The sequence below is a fragment of the Ornithorhynchus anatinus genome, chromosome 2, assembly GCF_004115215.2.
Source record: "Ornithorhynchus anatinus isolate Pmale09 chromosome 2, mOrnAna1.pri.v4, whole genome shotgun sequence".
Lineage (NCBI taxonomy): Eukaryota > Metazoa > Chordata > Mammalia > Monotremata > Ornithorhynchidae > Ornithorhynchus > Ornithorhynchus anatinus.
In genome coordinates this window covers 88,575,693-88,591,898 of record NC_041729.1, presented here as the reverse complement: position 1 = coordinate 88,591,898, position 16,206 = coordinate 88,575,693, and the positions used below count along the sequence as shown (strand labels likewise).

Sequence of the window (16,206 nt, the reverse complement as noted above, 5' to 3'; positions counted from 1 at the left end):
GCCTGAGAGTCAGAGAACCTGGGTTCTAATTCGCACACCACTTGTCTTCTCTGTGACCTTGGGCAAATCACTTAATGTCACTGGGTCTCAATTTCCTCATCTATAAAATGGGAATTCAGTACCAGTTCTCCCTCTGTTCTCTCCATGTGCAGAAGGGATTGTGTCTGACCTGATTAAATTATATCTACTCAAGCACTTAGTAAAGGCCTTAGCACATAGTGAGCACTTAACTCACTAATATCACAAGTATGACACAGTATTCTTCAATATTTTCAAACTATTAAAAGCCATGTGTTCAGAGCTAGGATTAGAACCCAGGTTCCCTGACTTTACACTGTACCACAATTCAACATTCCCCAAAAAAGCTCTCACCTGCAAACTAGTCAGACCGGATATTGCTCCAAAAGACTTGTTCTGTCCTTTTGTTTAAGAATGTGTGGCTTGAGCTGATATCCTAAAAGAATTTCATTTTCAGTACCTTAGTTTTCTTATATTTTACAAGTAAAAGTGTTAACCTCAAGGAGACATGATTTATTCATTTATTTGTAGTGGGATCCAGCTGTTGGAAAATCACTATGCACTTTTATAGGCCACGAAGGGGTCATTTATAGCACAATCTGGTCTCCCCACATCCCTGGTTGTTTTGCATCTGCTTCAGGTAAGTACTTTAATACCTGATTAAAAAGTCACAATCATAATGAATGACTATAATTTTCTCCAGTAGATGGCATTATGCATCAGGAAAATCCAGGAATTTTTTAATTTTAATTTCCTTTCGGGCCCATGACAGGGATCAAAATTAATCTGGGGGTCGGCTTCACAGTGATTGCTCACACAACTGCATTTTGTTAACATCTCTTCCTTCAGAGTTTACTATTCTTCCACTGATATTCTTTAGTATTTTGTGTAGAGGTAAACCTTCCACTCTTTCTTGTATACGTAGCTTCTGTTCTTTATCAGTCTACATTCATTCAATAGTATTTCATTCAATAGCATTTATTGAGCGCTTACTATGTGCAGAGCACTGTACTGAGCGCTTGGAATGTACAAATCGGTAACAGAGTCAGTCCCTGCTGCCCTTTGACGGGCTTACAGTCTAATCGGATAATAATGCTGGTATTTGTTAAGTGCTTACTGTGTGCAGAGCACTGTTCTAAGCGCTGGGGGAGATACAGGGTAATCAGGTTGTCCCACGTGAGGCTCACAGTCTTAATCCCCATTTTACAGATGAGGTAACTGAGGCACAGAGAAGTGAAGTGACTTGCCCACAGTCACACAGCTGACAAGTGCCAGAGCCGGGATTCGAACCTATGACCTCTGACTCCCAAGTCTGGGCTCTTTCCACTGAGCCACGCTGCTTCTCTTGAGCCACGCTTGTAGCAATGGATATTTATCCCCTTATAAACTCTGAAGTTTGAAGAACGTACTTAAGTTGATATGAAATAAATACATGAAGGATATTTTTAAAGGAAGAGAAATCAGCAAATATACATGTCAATTTCTAAATAGTTATTTCTAAACTAGAACAGATTGGTATGACAGGGCAAAGAGTTGGGAAATAGAATATTTTCCAAATTTTCTTAGGAAAATTTTGACAACACTCAGAAAGCGCGATAGTATATTTTTAAATGAAATGGTTATTCAAAGGTGTATTCCAGAAAATTCTCTGCATTCGAGGTTTAAACTTTTGTTAAAACAGCAGTTTTAAAATAAACTTTAAGCTGCAATTGGAAGCAGCTTGGACTAGTGGAAAGAGCATGAGGCCTGGAGTCAGAGGACCTGAGTTTTAGTCCTGGTTTTGCCACTCTTCTCTTGTGGGACCTTGGGCAAGTCAGTTATCTTGTCTGGGCCTCAATTTCCCCACCTGTGAAATGGAGTTTAAATCATACTCCCTCCTACATAGCCATAAACCCCATGTGGGACAGGGACTTTATCCAACCTGATTTATATTATACCTTCCTTTGTGCTTGGTACAGTGCTTGGCACTTGCTAAGCACTTTTAAGTGCCACTTTGAAAAGCCAAATGAAACAAATTTATTCTTGGATCAACCGACTTGGAAGGTAATTCCTATGGGTCTGATTTCCCATTCGTAAAGTAGCTTTGACTTTCTAATTAAGAATTTGAAGCCCTCACATACATTTATCTCATTTTCCTCCCCACACTCTTGTGGGAAATAGGCTAATCATACATATGGCAGAACTAAGGAACAGGAATAACAACTGACTTAAGGTCATTGGCAGAGTTGAGGAAAGAGCTCAGAGATACTCAGTTCTACGTGCTACACATTGTTATTAAATTACAGCACTTTTGTCTGATAATGTGACCCTGTATGGTTACAGGACACTGGTTTTGATAGAAGTTACTTGTGCACTTTGGTAGAAGTGACTACACTAAAAATATACTATATTTTAGTTTTCCTTCAACTGGAGTTTTGCAGGAATGCAACTTCACACTAAAGGAGTAGTGGGTGTATTTTGACTCATCCATTAGATCTGCTCAACTCACCTGTCTCAAACTCACTTTATGAGAAAATTGAGTTGAATCTCTCCTACCGTATCAAAATGCAAGATAGTATTCTGATACGCTGTGTTCTGCCTTCTGGGAGTATTTCACCTATTAATAAAAATAATAGAATAATCTTTTTCTGGTATGTGTTTTCATTTTTTAAAGTTTTTATTGAAATTAGATATTAGGTTAGATCTTCCAAAATGGTTTAAAAATCCTTAAAATTATTTCTGTGAAAATACATTCTGAACCACATGGAAGGTTTCTTATTTGCCTGTGGTTTATTCTCCTAATAATTTTTCTATGCTTAAACTCTATCCTTCCTCCAATATTATCACTTCAGGGAGGGCCAAGTGATTAACAATTCTCAAGAGAGAGCAAGCAAAGTTCACTAATGCATCTGAGAAGAGATTTTCAGCTCTTTTGATATGTTAAGTACTCATTTGGGTTTTTCTTTTTCTTGAAATGTCAGCACCATTGTACAAATTTTTGGCCATGTTAAAAGGCAGAAGGCCACATTAAATAGGGATTAGTCAACTTCAAATAAGTTGAAACTTCAAGTTATAATTGAAGCTTCAAAACTAAAGAGGAACTGACCAAAGTTGGAGGTTTAGTCATAATTTTTCAAAATTGAAATAGAAATAACCATCAAGTCACTAAAGTGAAGGGAGGAGAAATTCTTATGGTTAAATCAATCAGTGGTATTTATAGAGAACTTACTTTGTGCACAACATTGTACTAAGCACTTGGGAGAGTACAGTACAGCAGAAATAGTGGACATATCCCCTGTCTATAGTGAGCTTATAGTCTAGAGGGTGAAAAAGATTTATATCCTATGAGATTTGTAAACAAATTGACTGTTAGGCTGTTAGACACTATGAGCCCATTGTTGGGTAGGGATTGTCTCTATTTGTTGCCAAATTGTACTTTCCAAGCACTTAGTACAGTGCTCTGCACACAGTAAGTGCTCAATAAATACAACTGAATGAATGAAAGTCTCCCTACCCAGTTGGTCAGTGTCTCTGACTCCATTCCCCTATCACCTTCTGAAAGTGCTTGCTCTTGGAGTCACCAGCTTCAGCTGTTCACTCTGTAATAGTTTTTTTCCCCATGCCTTCAAACATGCTCAAGTCTCTCCCATATTAAATAAGCCTTCTTCTGATTGCACTGCAGCTTACAAGTATTGCCCCACTTTCCTGCTCCCATTGCTGTCCAGATTCCTGGAACCGGTGGCATTCAAGGCATTGCCCTCACTTCCTTGTTTCCAGTTCCATTCTTGACCACAAAAGTCTGGCTTCTGCTCCCTTCACTCAAGACTTCTACTCTCCAGGATCATCAATGACCTGCTCCTCACCAAATCTAATGTTCTCTGCTTCATCCTAATCCTCTCTGACTTCTTAGCCTCCTAATTATGGTATTTGTTAATTATGGTATTGTTAAGCACTTACTGTGTGCCAGGCACTGCACTAAGCTCTTGGGTGGATACAAGCAAATCGGGTTGGACACAGTTCCTTTCCCATGTGGGGCTACAGTCTCGCTCTCCATTTTACAAATGAGGTAAGTAAGGCACAGAGGAGTTAAGTGAGATGCCCAAGGTCTCAGAGCAGACAAGTGGCAGAGCTGGGATTAGAATCCGTGACCTTCTGACTTCCAGGCCTGTGCTCTATCCACTACACCATGCTGCTCCTCCAACATTATGGAGTTTTCTCTCTTCCCGGAAATGCTATCTACTTTGGTTTCACAAACAAAATCCTCTTCTGGTTTTCCTCCTACTTCGCTTAGCATTCTCCTCATCTCATTCACTGAATCATCTTCTACCTCTCACTCCCTAATCGAACATGTATCCCCCAGGCTCTGCTCTGGACCCCCTACTCTTCTCACTTTATGCTCACTTTTTTTTCCTAGGGTAGATACAAGATAGGTTGGACACAGTCCCTGTCTCTTAAGTCCCATTTGGTTGTATCCACCCCATCACTTAGTACAGTGCCTGGCACACAGTAAGCACTTAACAAACACCTTTATTATTATAGGGGGCTCACGGTCTTAATTCCCATTTTACAGATGTGTAACTGAGGCACAGATAAGTTAAATAAGTTGCCCAAGGCCACACAGCAGAGAAGTGGCAGATCCAGGATTAGAACCCAGGTCCTTCTGACTCCCAGGCCTGTGTTCTATCCACTAGGCCATGCTGCTTCTTCACTTTCTCAGAGCTCATTTGCCCTCACAGCTTCATTTCTTTCTTCTCTGGACTCTCAAATCTTTCTCAGTTGCCTCAACCTTTCTCCTCATCTGCAATCTCACACCTCCTCCTGCCAGCAAGATTTCCCCATATATCGTAGATAGAAATTATCTTCCCACCTAAATCCTCCCCCCTTTACTAACTGTCCCATCACGGTTGACACCACCATCCTCCCTGTTTCTAAAACCTGGACTCTTGACACTATCCTTGATTCTTTACTCTCTCAAATCCCGCATGCCAACCAACCACAAGTCGGCACTTCCAGAAAGTCATCCGCATTAAAAATTGAACCAAGTATTCCAAAGACAATGATCACCTAAAGGAAAAAGGTCCAAATGCTGACATCTTCAGAATAGAAGAGCTAATCAAGCCCCCCTATGCAGATGATATTGGGCTGCCCAGAAACTGGGATCATTGGCAGGGACCATCTCTTTCTCTGCCAGAGCAGCTGGAGGTAGGACCAATACGAGGAAAGCTTTTTTTTTTGACACAGTCCATGTCTGCAGCTTTGCTCCTTAAGGGCAGGTTACTACATCTTCTACTTTTAGTATGTTTGCTCAAGCTGTAAGTTTAGTGCTCTAAGAACACAGGCAGTGAATAAGTACCACAGATTTTTGCCCTTGATGGTATCAATAATTATATCCTTTAAAGGATTTTTGCCCTCAATATCGATAATTATATCCTTTGAAGTGATTAATCTGAAGTGACGCTTTCTGGGGTTGGCATTTGTGCATCTGGATATTTGCTAGTAATAATGAGAAATGCTCTAATTGACACAAACCCTCCAGTAATCTGGGTTGTTAAAATTAGCAATTTTTTTTTTAATATAGCCCTGACCTTTGGCTCTTTAAACAGCAAAGTCAAGGACTAATTTTAGGGACCAGAAATGAATTATTGGTCTTATATAGTGACTTCTTAAAGGTCAACTCATTTCATTCTGAAATGTGACTAGAAAAGACAATAAAAATTTCTCTATTAAGAACATTCATTGGTATTGAGAACAATATAAATTTAATAATAAGAATATAGGTTTATCTTTAAGAGAACTGTGGAAGTTATGGGTAGATTTTTGCATTCCTTTACCCTGGATATTTTGTGTGCTCTCATGGTAAATTATGATTAATTTAATGTGCTAGAATTTTCATGTTATATATTTGTGTGAATACTAGAACAGAGTTTAGGTATGAAAAGATCAAAAGCAAATGCATTTGGGTTTATTTAAATATCAGGCCATTTCAAGTTCTTTGTTTATTCTAAATAATATATCTCTTCTCTTTTCCCATGGATCTTTTGTATAGCAAGGTATGTGTGATATTGACACTGGATAGAGAGACTAGGACATCTACTCTACATGACAACAGACTCTGGATTGTATTTAAGGTGCATTTTGGGGACTTGTTTTTTGGGGTTAGAGAGTGACTTTGATTTATGCAGTTGAGGCCAAATAAATGTTTTCAGGCTCTGTGTAATCTACTAACTATATATTAAAGCAACAAAGATGTTAGTTATCAAAAACTCCTGTACATATGTCAAATTAATCAATACTTATTGAGCACTTACTGTGTGTTCCATAAAAACTGTTCTAAGCACTTGGGAGAGTATAACAGAGTTGGTTGACATGTTCCCTGCCCACAAGCAGCTTACAATCTAGAGGAGGATGCAGCATTAATATAAACTCATTACAAATGTATACGTAAGTGCTGTGGGGCCGAGGATGGGGTGAATATCAAGAGCTTAAAAGGTACAGATCCAAGTGCAGAGGTGATGCAGAAGGGGAGAGGGAGTAGGGAAAAAGAGTTTAAATCGAGGAGGGCCTCTTGGAGATGTGATTCTAATAAGACTTGGAAGGTGGGGAGAGTGGTATCCTGTCACGTGTGGACGGACGGTGAGGAAGTTCCAGGCCAGAAGGCAGATGTGGGAAAGAGGTTGGTGGCAAGATAGAGGAGATCAAAATTTAGTGGTAAATTAAGGAGTGAAGTGTGCATACTGGGCTGTAGTAGGAAATCAGCAAGGTAAGATAGAAGGGGGAAGCTGATTGAGTGCTTTAAAGCTGATGATGAGTTTCTGTTGGATATGGAAGTAATTGGGCAAACACTTGGGTGTTCTTGAGGAATGTATCATCCTACTTTGTTATATTGTGCTCTCCCACACACTTAATACAGTGCCCTGCATACAGTAAGTGCTCAATAAATACGATCGATTGCAGAAATGTGGAATTAAGCTTCGTAGAGAAATGATATGGGCAGTAGAGTGAAGTATGAACTGGAGTGGGGAGAGAGGCGGCAGGGAGATGAGTGAGGAGGCTGATGTATTCATCAAGTGTGAGTTTGGATGGAAAGGAAAGTTTGGATTTTTATGATGTTGTGATGGTAGACCCAACAGGATTAGGTAATAGAGTGAATATGTGGGTTGAACGAGAGAGATGAGTCAAGGATTAATGCCAAGGTATGGGGCTGTGAGAAAGAGTGTAGTTGTATCATCAACATTGAATGGGAAAGACAGGGGAGGACTGGGTTTGGATGGGAAGATGAGTTTTGTGACGTGTTTAGTTTGAAGTAGCTTCATCCAAATAGAGATATCCTGGAGGCAGAATGAATTGTGAGACTACAGAGAAGGGGAGAGATCAGGGCTGGAATGGTAGGTTTGGGAATCATCCAAGGAAAGATGGTAGTTGAAACTATAGGAGCGAATTAGTTGTCCAAGGGAGACCCAGAAGTGAACCTTGAAGGACTCCCACAGTTAGAGGGTGGGAGGCAAAGAAGGAAGCTGCGAAAGAGACTGAGAGAAACGGTCAGAGAGATAAGAGGACCAGAAGAGGAAAGGGCCAGTGAAGCCCAGGTTGGTGAATGTTTCAGACAAGGGGATCCCCAGTGGCAAAGGCAGCTTAGTGGTTGGGGAGGATTAGGATGGAATAGAGGCCATTGGATTTGACAAATCATTAGTGACCTAAGGGCAGTTTTTAATGAAGTGAATCAATTGAATTTATGGAGCGCTTACTGTGTGCAGAGCAGTGTACTAAGCACTTGGGAGGGTACAAAAACAGAGTTGACAGACCATTCCCTGCCCATAATGAGCTTACTGAAGAGGCAGAAGCCAGATTGGAGGGGGTCAAGGAGAGAACTGGAGAAGAAGTGGAAGGAGTGAGTGCCGGCAACTCACTCAAGGAGGTTGGAGAGCAGTGGTAGGAGGGAGATGAGGCAACAACTAGAGGGAGTCTTGGTCAAGGGAGGATTTTTCTAGGATACAGGATACATAAGCATGTTTAAAAGCATTAGAGAAGAAGCCCTTGGAAAATATGCTGGTCCGGGAAGGAAGAAGGAAGGGGGAAACGTTCTGATAAAGTGAGAAGGGATGGGGTCGGCAGTGCAAGTGAAAGGGGAGATTTTGAGAGGAGGCAGGAGATCTCTTGAGATACTGCTGGAAAAGATGTGAGAGTGCTTATGGACAGAAGTGCTTTTGAATGTATTTATGTACATATCGTTAAACTCTGTTGCTTACCCCTTCCTGTAATGTACTTTAGTGTCTGTTTCTCCTGCTAGATTATAAGCCTTTTAAGGACAGGGATTGTAATTTCCCAAGGAAGAAGCAGTGTGGCCAAGTGGATAGAGCACAGGCCTGGAGGTCAGAAGGAACTGGGTTCTAAACCCACTCCTGCACTTGTCTGCTGTGTGACCTTGGGCAAGTCACTTAACTTCTCTGTGGCTCAGTTACCTCATCTGTAAAATGGGGATTAAGACTGTGAACCTTGCCATAAATACCATAAATAAGTGCTTAGTAGAGTATTCTCTACACAGTAAAAGCTCAAAAAATACTATTGATTGAATTGATTGTTTTTGGGATCCTTCAAATTGGACCACTCTATTCCTCTCGCCCTCTAGACTGTAAACTCGTGTGGGCAGGGAACTTGCCTATCAACTCTGTTATAGTGGAGTCTCCCAAGTGCTTAGTAAAAGTGCTCTGCACATAGTAAGAACTCAAATACAATTGATTGATTGATAGATAACCCTCAGGGAACTGTGGAAAATCTGATCAGGAGGAGATGAGCATAACCTAGCCTTCTGCTGAGCCTGGCATTGGGTTCACAACCTCTTAGCTATTTATTTTTGGCTAGATGGTCTTCGTTGTTACTAAACTGCAACGGTCCTCAAACTACCTTTGAATACAGCCCTTGTCCCTTTTCCCGATTCAGGTTCACTTTTCAGTTTGCCACTTATTTTATCATCATCTTTGGCAATTAATTCAATCTCTGAATATTTCTGTTTTCAGATTCATAATAGGGTATATTTAATCTTCATGTTCCATTTCATTAATAATTAGGTCACCTCTTCTATGCAAGTTGATTTGTTCCTGGGTCACTGAGTCTGAAGCTGCAGAGATAATTGTAAAAGCAGTTCCCAGAAAGAGTCAGAATATTCAGCACCTTGAATCTTTTCACCCCCTTTGCAAATGTCACACACTGGCTTCTGGTACAGTCTCCATTGTTTTCTTCTTTTGTGATGGAAATTAAACATTGTCCATGTTGACAGAATATATATAGTTATCCTTCAAACTTGGAGGACATGCCACCTATGGTGAATGCTTTTGGATCCCAGTTTCTTCTCTCAGAACGGCAGTTGTCTTGGCATCCTTCTGTCATTTCTTCTCCTCCCACGTTCCTCCCAGAGCAGCTGCATCACGGTTACCGTAGCTTAACTACTAGGAGACTGACTTCATTCTAAGACTGATTTATTCATGATCCCATCTTGCCACTTAATGTTGAATATAACTTGTAAGTGACACTGACGTGATTGCTCAAGGAGTCAAATGTGCCATTTGTGAGATCAGGTTTCACGGCTGTAGAGAAGCTAGAACAGAACGGTAGCTCTTTAGACTTTTAGTTTGGTTTGGAGCTTAGAACCATGTTGCTGCTGATCTCTGACGTTATCCCCATTGATAGGCTGGTTTTCTTGATTGGATTTTCTATTTTCTCACTTATTATTGCACTGCTGGCTAGTGAACTACTTAGATATCAGAATTCCATGACAGTTGGCAACATAGATTTTTGGTTGGATGTACAACATCCCTGCTGCAGGCTGATGCATTACCTTGGGTTTCTTTAGACTTAGCCCATATTGCCTGGGTGATTCAGTGAAGCAGTTTACAATCATTTATGTGTCTTTGGTGGGATGCGCCTCTTAGGAGCAGTCATCTATGTACAGCAATTCCTGAAGGACTATCTTTAGGTCTCTGGATGATCCTCTGTTGAGTTTGAAGAGTTTCCCAGAGGAACAGAAGCATAGTCTAACACCCAGTAGTAACTGGGCGCAATCAATCAGTGGTATTTACTGAGTGCTTACGACGTGCAGAGCACTTGGGAGAGTACAGCACAACAAAGATAGCACACAGGCTAGATGGGGAGACACACATTAATATAAAGAATTTATATATAGTTTAAAGATTTGTACATAAGTGCTGTGGGGTTGAGGGTCGGGCCAATATCAAATGCCCAATGCTCACAAAGCCACTTGATCCATATACATCGTTGAGATCACACACACATACATCCCTCTCTCCCCCTGGCTTTTTTTTAATGGTATTTGTTAAGCAACTGCTATGTACCAGGCAGTGTATTAAGCGCTGGAGTAAATACAAGGTAGGACATGGTCTGTGTCCCATGTGGGGATCATAATCTTAACCCTGTTGCACAAATGAGGTAACAGAGGCATAGAGAAGTTGAAACTCCCACGTGCCCAGAGTCCCAAGGTATTAGAACCCACGTTATCTGACTTTCAGGCTCATGCTCTTTCCACTAGGCCATGTTGCTTCCCCTTCTGCCCTATGATAGAGTTGATAAAATAACATGGTTTAGATCATGTCCATATAGAGCTACTGTTTAGATCACTGATACTTTACCTCTGCAGTGCAAGAATTTTCAAAGTGCCATAGAAGAGTCATTCAGTTGTATTTATTGAGCACTGTACTAAGCACTTGAAAAGTACAATATAGCAAAGGAGACAATCCTCGCCCACAATGGTGTTACAGTCTAGGGGGGGAGACAGACATCGAACAAGTAAACAGGCATCAATATAAATAGGATTATAGATATGTACATGTATACACAAGCGCTGTGGAGCGGGGAGAAGGGGAGAAGAGTAAAGGGAGTGAGTCGAGGTGATGCAGAATGGAGGGGCAGCTGAGGAAAAGGGGGCTTAGTCTGGGAAGGCCTCTTGGAGGAGGTGTGCCTTCAGTAGGGCTTTGAAGGAGGGAAGAGAGAAGCAGTAGAAAGGCAACATGACCTAGTGGATAGAGCACAGGCTTGTGGGTTACAAGGACCTGGGTTCTAATCCCAGAACCGCCAATTATCTGTTGTGTGACCTTGGGCCAAAATCACTGAACTTCTCTATGCCGCATTTGTGAAAAGGATTAATTCAGTGAGCCCCATGAGGCACATGGACTGAGTCTAATCTGATTAACTTGTACTTACCCTAGTGCTTAGTACAGTGCCTAGCACATAGCACTAGCAAATACCATATTAATATGTCCTAATCATGCACCCCCTACATCCTTTTATGGGGGTTTTCTCTTAGAAAATTAAAACCTTGCCAAAATGCTTCATCTAGAGAATGGGTAATAGTTTATATTTGAATCTAAAGACACTTAACTCAGCAGGAAGAATTTAAATCTTCAGAACCACAGTCCAGTGCTTATTAAATCAAAGCAGTAAGCAAAGCTGCAAATGGTATCAGACAATTACTAAGACAAGGGAGACATACTGGCTCTGCCACCTATCAGCTGTGTGACTTTGGGCAAGTCACTTCACTTCTCGGTGCCTCAGTTACCTCATCTGTAAAATGGAGATTAAGACTGTGAGCCTCACAGGGAACCTCATTACCCTGTATCTACCTCAGCGCTTAGAACAGTGCTCAGCACATAGTAAGCTCTTAACAAATACCAACATTATTATTAGTATACCTATATCAATCAATAGCATTTGAGCTCTTACAATGTGTAGAGCGCTGTACCAAGCTCTTGGCACAGTACAGTTGGACAGAAATAGTGGAGACGCTCCCTGCCCATAATGAGCTTACATACCGATCAATAATATTTATTGATTTATAATAGCTATAATTTAAATATAATATAATTTATAATATAATTTATACAATATAATTTGTTTGTATAATAGTCATAAATCACTTGTAAATCATATTTACGTATTAATTTGTCCTGCTATTTAAGCGCTAACCCATATTCCTATCCACTTCTCCTTAGGTGTAAATGATTCCCGTGTGTCTTTCACTGTATTGTGAACTCCTTGAGGGCCTAGATCTTGTCTGGTAACTCTAGCAAAAAATAATATGTATATCTCAGTGAGGGATCGGTAATAATGCTTTCTAGAAGTTTATATTACCTGTAACCTAAGGCAGCTAGTTCATTTTCCACATAGGCAGTGTGGTCTAGTGAAAAGATCACAAGACTAGAGTGAGGGGATCTGGGTTCTAATGTAGGTTCCACCACTTATCCTCTTTGTAACCTTGGGCAAGTCACTGAACTTCTCTGTGCCTCGTTTCCTCATTTGTAAAGCGGAGATTAAGTATATCTTCTATTGTAGTATTAGAATTAGTTCTCCAAGAAAATAATCATTTGGGAAATAACTTTAAGTCATTTACAAAATAAAAATGATTCCAAATAGCGATTTTTCTTTTGAGCTACAGAAACTAAGTTATTGGCATTTCAGATCCTATATGTCAAGATGAAAATCCAGGAACATTCTATACCATAACAGTGGTTCCGCTGTAGAAAAAAAATAGACCTGCTAGACTGCATTTCAATCAAATTAACTTATTGAATGTCTAATACACTCACCTTAACTAGGGCAACAGGGTGCACTTGACTCTGCTTTTATAGTGGCTTGCAAGTGTTTTGCCCCTAATCTCCTTACTCAACTGCCTCTTACCTTTTGCTATTTAAACTCAAACATATTAACCTCCAGCACTGCTTTTGTATGTATCACTGTGAATTTCAATAAATTCTGTTCCAAAGGCAGGGACAGCTTTAGACTCGATAAGCCAAGATGAGAATTCAGGTGGCCAGCTGCACCATCACAGGAGCCTGATCAGTGTCTGGTTTGACAACGAAAGCCCAGTCAGCTGGAAAATGTGATTAAAGAAATGACATAAATAAAAATGGCCAGAGGGCTAAAAGGGTTTAATGAGTCACTGGGCCATTTGTCCAGAAGGGCCCTCGCCTACCTGGAGAATAAAGTGATGGGGAGAAGGTGCCAAATGAACAGGCCAGAAGCTACTGAAAAGCAAACGTAAGTCAGCTAGATCAGTGATCCTTAGCCACTCTAGAGCGAAAGGCTTCAGCCAAAGGCTTCAGCCCTCCAGCCCTCACTCGCTATGGAAACACTTCTTCCCCAACAGCAAGTCGTTCTTATTGCCCTTAAATTAACCAAGGCAGCGATGCGATGCTTTATTAAAAGTGACGACTCTTTAAGAGAAATAATAAGGCCTGAATGTGGCTTCTTAAGTAGAAGCGGACTAATGCCAGGAAAGTTGAACATAATCACACCACCGATTTCCAGGAGGACATTAGTTGCTGCAATGCTACCATCCTTTCCATCATTAAAGCAACCAATTCAATTTCATGAATACAGGCTCATTAAGCACTAAGTCAAGTCCATTTTTTATTGCTGTAACACAAACTCTCATCTAAGGCTTTAGTTGAAGGCCGTATAGATAAATACCATTTTTTTGCTCATTTGGTAAATCTTTCATGAGGTATCTTTCACACTGAAGGTTGAAGTTTGAAAGCTACACATTGTCTTTAATGCTGAGCTCTGTTTTGGAATTGAAATGCACCATTCGTGAAAGCTCCTCATTTACAGTGTGATTTATCTTATTGTTTCTTATGCCCCTGTATCCAACACTTCTTTTTATGCTCAGTAAAAAGTCACTTGGTATAAAATAACAAGTGATGCATGCAAAAACTCAAAGCAGCTTCACCTCTATTTTCTCATTTAATGTCATAGATTTATCATGAGGAAGAGAGGCATGTATTATTGTCTGAGCCACATCAAAGTTAAAATACTTGCCCAGGGTCACTCAGCTAATCAGTGACAGAGCAAGAAATACAGTTCTGTACTTTTGTCTGTAGATCGTGCTGACTCTTTTTCTTTTCATATCTTTTATGAGCCTGATTCTTCCAGCTGAGATTCTCTCAGTAGCCCTGAATGAAAGAACAACCACCCCTCTTATCTCCTTGTCCCTTCTCTCACTAATATTTAATGTGTAGCTCACCTATGACGGATAGAAAATCATCACCCAGGTGCCTGCAGAAAGCCAAAAATCAAAGTTGCCAGGCTCCAAGAGAACCCCAAACTCAGTCTTCTAGCTTTGCACTTATACTCACATGAAAACAGTTCCCTGGATGGGACATGGAAAAAAAACAATGGTGGTGGGATAACCAAATGAGCTGAAATTGTATATCTGAAAACAAACTGGTGGAAGAAACTTTTTAACTACAGAGCAAATGGATGCTTCAGACAATATGACATTACAGCTGAAAGCTAGAAGCTAACTACAGCAAACTAGCATACGTTCAAGAAAGGAGAGGTTTTGAGCAGAAGACTTGTGGAAGTAGTAAACTGTAAGCTTCTTGTGGTCAGGGAATTTGTCTGCCAACTCATATTTTTATATTGTACTCTCCCAAGTGCTTAGTACAGTGCTCTGCACACAGTAAGTTCTCAGTAAATACAATTGATGTAGTAATAGCGTTTACTGAGCTCCCACTGGCTGCAACACACTGTACCAACTTCTTGGGGAATACAAGAAAAGAAAGTGACACAGCTCTTGCCCACAAGGAACTTATACTCTGGAAGACCAAAGACATGACAAGGACCACAGAACAGAATTGTAGATCCAGAAAAAGCGTATGCTCTAATGACTCGGTTCAAGTTCATTCTTCCTGAGAACTGAATGATTGAAAAGGGATAAATTCTCTGAAGTATTCCTCAAGGATGGTGAACTAAACTGCAGATAAATTTTGGAACAATACGTAATATGCAAATAGCTCACACCCAAGGCCAAAGTGAGGACATTTTATATTGAGAGAGCATCTACTCTATTTCTTTAATGCAACACAACCTCTTCTACTGAGATATTTATTTACACCTTTCTTCAACAGCATTTCAAAAGACAAGAAGGCAAAAAGATAAAATGTTCCGGGCAGACCAACAACAAACACAACGGCATAAAAAAGAATACTCCTTGTGTCCGTGAAGTGTGATTGGGACTGCTGGTCACTCATTGGCTTAAGGGTTAACACAGCACTGACATCATTGCTTGTTCTTTCCCTATGCAAGGTTGTAAATGTTCACTGATGTAGTAGGGTAATCCTAAAGTTATAGGAGGATCTTTAGACAAACATTTACTGTGTGCAAGGTTACTGTTGGAGTGCAGATAGATCTTAATTTTTTCCAGTATAACTCTGCACCTCCTAGTTTATCTCATGAATCTACTACAACCCTGCCCACACACTTTGCACCTCTAACCCCAAGCTACTCACTATACCTTGAACTCATCTGTCTCACCACTGACTCCTTTGTATCCATCAGATTCTCCCCAGTTTTCAAAGCCCTACTAAAATCCTATTTCTTCCAAGAGGCCTCCTCTGACTAACCCCTCATTTCGCCACCCCCTCTGCATTGCCTGGGCTTTTGGGTGTGTGTACCTCTTTAACACTTTGATGTCCTCCCGACTCCTAAAACTCAACATGTCCAAGACTGAGCTCCGTATCGTCCCTCCCAAACCCTATCCTCTCCCTGACTTTCCCATCACTGTGGACGGCACTACCATCCTTCCCATCTCACAGGCGCACAGCCTTGGTGTCATACTTGACTCTGCTCCCTCATTCACCCAACACATCCAATCCGTCACCAAAACCTGCCAGTCTCACCTTCACATCACCACAAAGATCCTCCCTTTCCTCTCCATCCAAACCGCTACCGCGTTTAGTACAATCACTCCTCATATCCCGCCTGGATTACTCCATCAGCCTCCTTTCCAATCTCCCAACCTCCTGTGTCCCCCCCACTTCAGTCTGTACTTCACTCTGCTGCCCGGATTATCTTTCTACAGAAACACTTTGGGCATGTCACTCCCCTCCTCAAAAACCTCCAGTGGTTGCCTATCAACCTCCGTATCAAGCAAAAACTCCTCACTATTGGCTTTAAAGCTCTTCATCACCTTGCCCCCTCCCCTACAGCCCAACCCGCACACTCCACTCCTCTGGTGCTAACCTTCGCACTGTGGCTCATTCTCGCCTGTCCCACCGTTCCCACTGTCAACCCTTGGCCCACGTCCTAACTCTGGCCTGGAATGCCCTCCCTTCTCAAATCCGTCTGTCTAGCATACTTCCCCCTTCAAAGCCCTACTGAAAGCTCACCTCCTACAGGAGGCTTCCCCGAACTAAGCCCCCT

At 41.1% G+C, this 16,206-nt stretch overlaps 1 protein-coding gene across 3 annotated transcripts in view; it reads left to right on the top strand.

The window, feature by feature from the left end:
* Nucleotides 1-16,206, top strand: part of PEX7 (peroxisomal biogenesis factor 7) — an 84,626-nt gene that overhangs the window by 24,602 nt on the left and 43,818 nt on the right. For all 3 annotated transcript variants that reach the window (XM_029057938.2, XM_029057940.2, XM_029057939.2), the window contains one exon: nt 550-658. In XM_029057938.2, coding sequence (XP_028913771.1) covers nt 550-658 — 109 coding nt within the window. The remainder of the gene's footprint in view (nt 1-549; nt 659-16,206) is intronic.